At 40.4% G+C, this 6,017-nt stretch overlaps 1 protein-coding gene across 1 annotated transcript; it reads right to left on the bottom strand.

The window, feature by feature from the left end:
• Nucleotides 1–1,094: 1,094 nt before the first annotated feature.
• On the bottom strand, nt 1,095–5,152 carry CCSER1 (coiled-coil serine-rich protein 1; the record flags this gene model as incomplete). The annotated part of the gene is made up of 2 exons (XM_010151059.1): nt 3,835–5,152; nt 1,095–1,279 (listed from the first exon to the last, which is right to left on the bottom strand). Coding segments are annotated over exons 1-2 (1,503 nt in total), but the record flags the coding sequence as incomplete, so codon positions are not given.
• Between the last annotated feature and the right edge of the window lie 865 nt (nt 5,153–6,017).

Below are 6,017 nucleotides of genomic sequence, written 5' to 3'. Positions count from 1 at the left end.
TCTCCAAAAAACTGAATAAACTCTCTCACAAAAGGCAGTTGTATTCACATCTGAGTCTCTCAGGGATTATTTAGTAACATCATTCTAACATAATGAATATTACGTAAACCTGAAGAGTCCCTTTATTTACAAATCTGTTCAGCAACTCTAAGCAGGGTTAAGAAACTTGTAAATTTTTTGTTTTCTATGGAAAGCTGCTTTCAGATATACCTACAAAATGAATCCTCCCTTTTTCAGCTAGCATGCTGAATAAAGTATTTCAAACTAATAATGGCCATAAGCCTTGTTTTAGTGATTCCCTAAGTTAAAGAGTGAATGTCATTGCTGTAGATATTCAATCACGGCATCTTTATTTCTCTCACTGGAGAACACATGGCTAAGTATAACTTACACTCGTCTTAAAATGTTTATTCTCACTTAACTATAGGAAAGCAAACACTTGTTCAGTCAGTTCCTTCTACTACTGTTTCACTAGTAGAGGTCTCAAAACTCCTCTCTTGCACTTAGCTGATCTGTCTCGGCTTTTCCAGTCCTTGGGACCCTCAAGGGTTTTCAGAAGAGGTCCTTTCCACTCCTCCTTATCTTGTGCTCAGAATGACAGCATTCAAACTTGTCACCAGTTTCAAAAAGAACTGCTCAAAACTTTCAATTGATCCTCCTTGCAGACAACTTCCTCTTTAACCAATTTCTGGTCTGAACCCCATCTCACTCACACCAGACATGAGTCCATGAAATAACAAACATGGTAACAGTAAAATGTTACTACAGAGAAGTCCACTGTATTTAACTTCAGAAATAGCCATAATTAATTTTGCTGCAGTTCCCTCTCCCAGTACGTTTCTCCCAGGAATATGAGCAAAGCATAACAACAAGAACCTCTTTGCAGAAAGTATGCAAACCTTTTCACAATGTCACACCATGAAAAAAAAATACTTTTAGTATTTGTAGATTAACCTGGATCACATTTTGGAAGCCTGAACAGCTTTCCACTCCTCCCACTTTTATTACCACCCTTTACTTGTAAAGTTGCTGCTTCTCATTATAGTTACACCAATCACAGAAAACAAACTTACACATATGGGAATAGAACTCACCATGCTGTTCATTTTTGAAGAGGATGAGCTTGCTCTTTGCTTCTGTAGGCTAAGATCTTCTGTATTTCCATCCTTTGGTTTTATGATCAGCCGACTGCCTCCCGCAGTACCTTCTGAAGAGGACCTCAGTCGTTTCTCAATAAATCTGCCTTCTCGGTATGGACTGAAACTATTGGCAAGATCGACTACAAATAGAGAAGCAACCAGCAATCATTACAGAGAATTACTCTCTACAAGTATTTTCTTAACGAGAACACTGCTTTGCTTGAAATCTTTACACTGAAAGGCAACCATATAAAAGATGTTCTGTAGAAAGCAGATCCTGCATACCTAGATAAAAGTGTCACCTGAGCCACCAGTTTGCTGTTCAGCCTCCAATGACTAGCACACTACACAGCTCAGCCTATGGCTCCTCACAGAATCCAGAAGGACCTTTGCTCCATCCTTTCCCTTCTCCCCTTGTTCTAGTACACTTCCAAACCAGTCTCCAGTAAAATCCAGGGAAAGTACTGCTAGCCCACTGGTGCCAAAACCCAACCTGCCTTACCCTGCCCCTGCATCCTGAGGCAAGTCCATGTTTTGTAGAGCCTGGCCCCAGCTTTGTAACCAATACACAGGGTAAGGATGCACACTCGTTTCCATTTTTGTTTGGCCTTCCTCGCTCAGCCCTGCATCCATACCTGCCAAACCCAGCCTGCAGCCAGCAGATTAAATCGCAGTCCCCAACACCAGTTAAACAATAATACATCAGAGAAGAGGAGAAAAATTGTATTTTGAGGTGTTAGCGCAAATTTAGATACAAGGAAAGAGAAAAGCATAATAGCATAATAAATGTAATACAGAAAATTTCATCTTTTGCCTTTTGAGAAAGAACAGACATTTTCTCTACAGCTTTCCAAAAAAATCCATATCACAAAAATATGTAAGGGTATACTAAGAAATATATGGCACATCAAGCCTGCTTATACATTAATATCACTTTCACAATGCTATCTATAATGGTATCAGCCATGGAACCAGCTATGGAAGCGAAAATATCTATTACCAAAGAAAATGCACAGAAATATCGTGCATTCAGGTCCGGTCTTAAATACTGTTTTTCAAAACCAAATGTTCAAACCAGGCTGTTTGTAACAGATATAACTACTTATAACCATATCCTACGGAACGCCACATAAGCTTTTAATACTTTTGTTTCATTTCATATGGCAGAATTTTCGATCTTTTTTCAATGGTTCTTTTGTATGCTTGGCAGTTTCTAATTTTCAAGTAAAAAAAAATTGCATTTTTAACAGAACTATAAAACCCTAACAATTAATCGCCGACTTTTGATATAGCACAGTATTAGACCTAGCGTTTCCGTGAACATGAATCCCATTTACAACAATCCTTCTATGACAGTTTCAACTCCAGTTAGCTGCCTTACAGAAATACAGGTTAAATATACAACTGCCAATGCACGAGTTTCAAGTGCACTGTGTATTTCTAAACATCACTTTGAGCCACTCGCTGTTCTGCAGTACACTCTACTGTCAGATTCAAAGGATGAGCTCATTCACAGGTGAGCCAAAGTTGCAAGGAAGACCAACCAACCGCTCAAGACTGGTAACATACATAAATGGAAATATTTTTTTCTCCCAGTTGGCTAAGGTTGAGAGAAAACAGCCCCTTCTGGTGAAAGTTAATTTAGAGGATGATTCTGACTTTATAGTGCCATTTATGCACAGGTTATCCAACCAAGCCTTGCAGTGACAAATAATTTTTAAAAAAAAAAGTTTGCTTTTCATTGCTTATAATCTACATGCCTAGATAAATGTCCAAGCAAAAAGACAGGTATGAATTCATATGAGTTTACACTCATTCATCTTCCAATACGAACACTATCAATGCAGTCTTGTTAACTCTCACAAATTTCAGCGCACCAGATACAGCCTCAGGATTATGCAAGAAAGCACCAGTCTTTAGGTTGCTTTGAGAAAATAAACTGTCAGAGATAAATGTCTTCTGATGGGTCTCCTTCACTCTAGGGCCTGGTGTTTTTATTCATCCGCATCTCTATGGACTGGGATTTCTAGGCACAGACTTTCCACTTAATCTTGTTAATAATTCCAAATTCCTTTTCATAACCTCAAGATCCAGCGTGAAACTTAGATGGTAATTAGCGCTCTCTGTTTCACAGATTACATAATGAGAACTTGCATGATGTTATTTCAGAATGAAGCTGGAATAGGATCTTTCATGCTCTGCCACAGAAACATCCACTCCGAGCTACTCTATAACGTGAGTTGAATAAAGCAAGCAAGAGCCACAAAATTTCAAAACCCAGATCAATATAAGGTAAACTGTGTTATTTTTCGTAACCAGGTTTATTTCTATGGCCATGTTTCCATTTCAAACAATGCAACTCTGGCTCAAATCCAAAACAGGCATGCCTCAAAAATCCCAGCTTCATCCTTCAACTAGAGGCAAGAAGCAATACCCGCTTTCTTAATTCATTTTCTACCACAGGAAAACATAGCTACAAACAACACTGATGGGTGTTAGCAAACTGCAAGACACAAACCCAAAAAATAATAGACTTTAATTCCTACAATTCTGGGCGAAGGACAAGATTCACAACTTGTGAACTCCCTAGCTAGCACTGGCAACTCTACAAAAACAGTTTATGACCAAACAATTCTTACAGAACTGAGGCAAAAAACCTCACCAAACCCAATAATGAAAAGACAAGAAGACGTACCTTTAGAACGGTTTGTTTCATAACCCTGGTGCGTTTTACAGGACTGAGGTTCAGAACACGGAATAATCTTAGACACCATTACAGGAGCTGCCTCCCTCGTGTGCTTGGACAGTGTACTTTCACCTCTGTCCCCATTCAATTCCTGTGCCTTTGGAGAGAGTATCACTGGTTCTTCTGTACGCTGTAACGCAGAGGTTTCTAAATGTGCATTTGCCGAGTTAATTTCTTCTATGTGCCTGGCATCATTAATATGCAGTTCACTGCCTTGCAACAACAGTTTTGTTTGATTAGCAGCTGAGGTTTTGAATAAGGTATTAGAGTCGACACTACATGAGCTTGTGTGACTCACAGGAGATACACCAGCAGAATGGCCAGTACTTTCCACAATATCAGTTTCCCTTGCAGGAGCAGCAGCAGCAGCATTAAAGATGATCTGAGAAGTAGAAACATCGTGACCAAAATCCTCTATGAGCAGTGCCCCAGTCCCACTGCTTGGCAGAGCATCAACTTCCGAAATGGAATCCTCCGTCAGGGCGACAAAGTCAGAGGGGGTCTGAGCAGCCGTAAGATCAGCCGAGAGCAGCGGGGACTGCAAGGAGCTTCCCATGCACTCTGTCGTCTCGGCTGAACACGGAGGAGAGGACTTGGCGATCACTGGTTCACTCTCCATGTACGATTTGATCTCCAGCAAGCACCTGGACTGCTGCACAGAGGAAACTGACTGACTCTCTGGAACGGGTTTGGAAAATTTGTAGTGCGATGAGAAAGATTTGGGGAGAAGTTTTCGTGTAGATTGTTTGACAGAGTATCGGCTCTGCTCCTCTGCAAAGCCTGAATCATCACCCTCATTCTTCCCAGAGCTTATACAATTTATAAAGACATTCTTATTAGCTGAGGGCTCCTTTCCCTTTTCAAAATCATCTGTCAAAGACCTTGTTATTTTCTTGCTACGTGAGCTGCCAAAGCTGACTGAATGCCTTCCTCTGCTTTTAATGTGTTCCTCTAAGCTCAGTTTTTGAAAAGTGCTGAGAGAAGACTGGGCACCATTTGAGATATTAACATTTTGACTAGCGGAGTCAGGCTTCTGCTCACTCCCCTTCTTGTTATGGAAGCTAATGGAAGGAGTGCGGAAAATACTCCGGCGCTTGCCTGTGCTCCCTGAGCTGGAGTTTGTGCTGGATGGGGAAGAGGTGTGGATACCAATGGCATTAGCAGAAGAAGGTGAGGAAGGAAGGGAGTCGTGTCTCCGGCTAATACTTCTCCTGAATATTGGCAGCCGAGACACTAGAGTTGATCGTCTGGATCCTGAGTCCCCCATCAGGGCACAAAGTGTCCGTGGCTCTTCACAGCCAATAAACTAATCTGTGAGAAAAAAAAAGAGAAACAATTCAGCCTCAAAGTCCACTTGAACAGGCTTTAAGTCAGCCTAAACACAAGATGCCAACATCAATTCTACATACAGCTGCAAGCTGTCACATAGGCATTACTGAAGATTTTTAGAATTTCAAAGTGATGTTCAACAGGCAGCACTGAAAAGCCAGCAGCTGAGAAAGGATGTGGCTCAAAGCATTCTATAGATGGAGACACAGCATCACACAATGCAGATCACACTGGGCAATGGTATAAAATATACATACCAAAAGATATACAAATAGTATCACCCAAATGTCCTTGGTTTTGTAGGTTCTTGGGCCAAGCCTCCCCAGAAACCATAAGCTCTCTTAGAAGAGAGTTCATTTTTCATAATCCGAGTACAACAAAACATTATTTTGTCTTCCTAAAGACTCAGATTTTTACAAGGAAGAAGGGGATTTAAGCTTTCCAATCTTCACTGAAGTTTCAGTTAAGATTTTTAATTCCTTGATGTGCTCCTCCTGAAGGCTGTATGCATCACCTTACAGCAGACAAATGCTGGCTTTGCAGTCAGGCTAAAATGTGCACCACCAAAAACTCTTCCTAGAACCAGAAGTTCTAGGCATTTACTGCCAAAACATAGGATCATGTTTCTAGATTTGAACTTGAATGTCTCCTTTGAACACTTCTCTGAAATCCTCTTGTAGCCAACTTGCTTATAATTAGCTATTTGTGCAGCCTTTTTTTTCAAATTAGTAAAAAGTGTTTCATACACAGACACTTGGCATATTTTTATAAATATTGAAGCAATAAAACCATATTTTTATCAG

The sequence above is a fragment of the Eurypyga helias genome, unplaced genomic scaffold, assembly GCF_000690775.1.
Source record: "Eurypyga helias isolate BGI_N326 unplaced genomic scaffold, ASM69077v1 scaffold18734, whole genome shotgun sequence".
NCBI lineage: Eukaryota > Metazoa > Chordata > Aves > Eurypygiformes > Eurypygidae > Eurypyga > Eurypyga helias.
The sequence above is the reverse complement of the archived record's forward strand: the minus strand, read 5'-3'. Positions and strand labels throughout refer to the sequence as shown.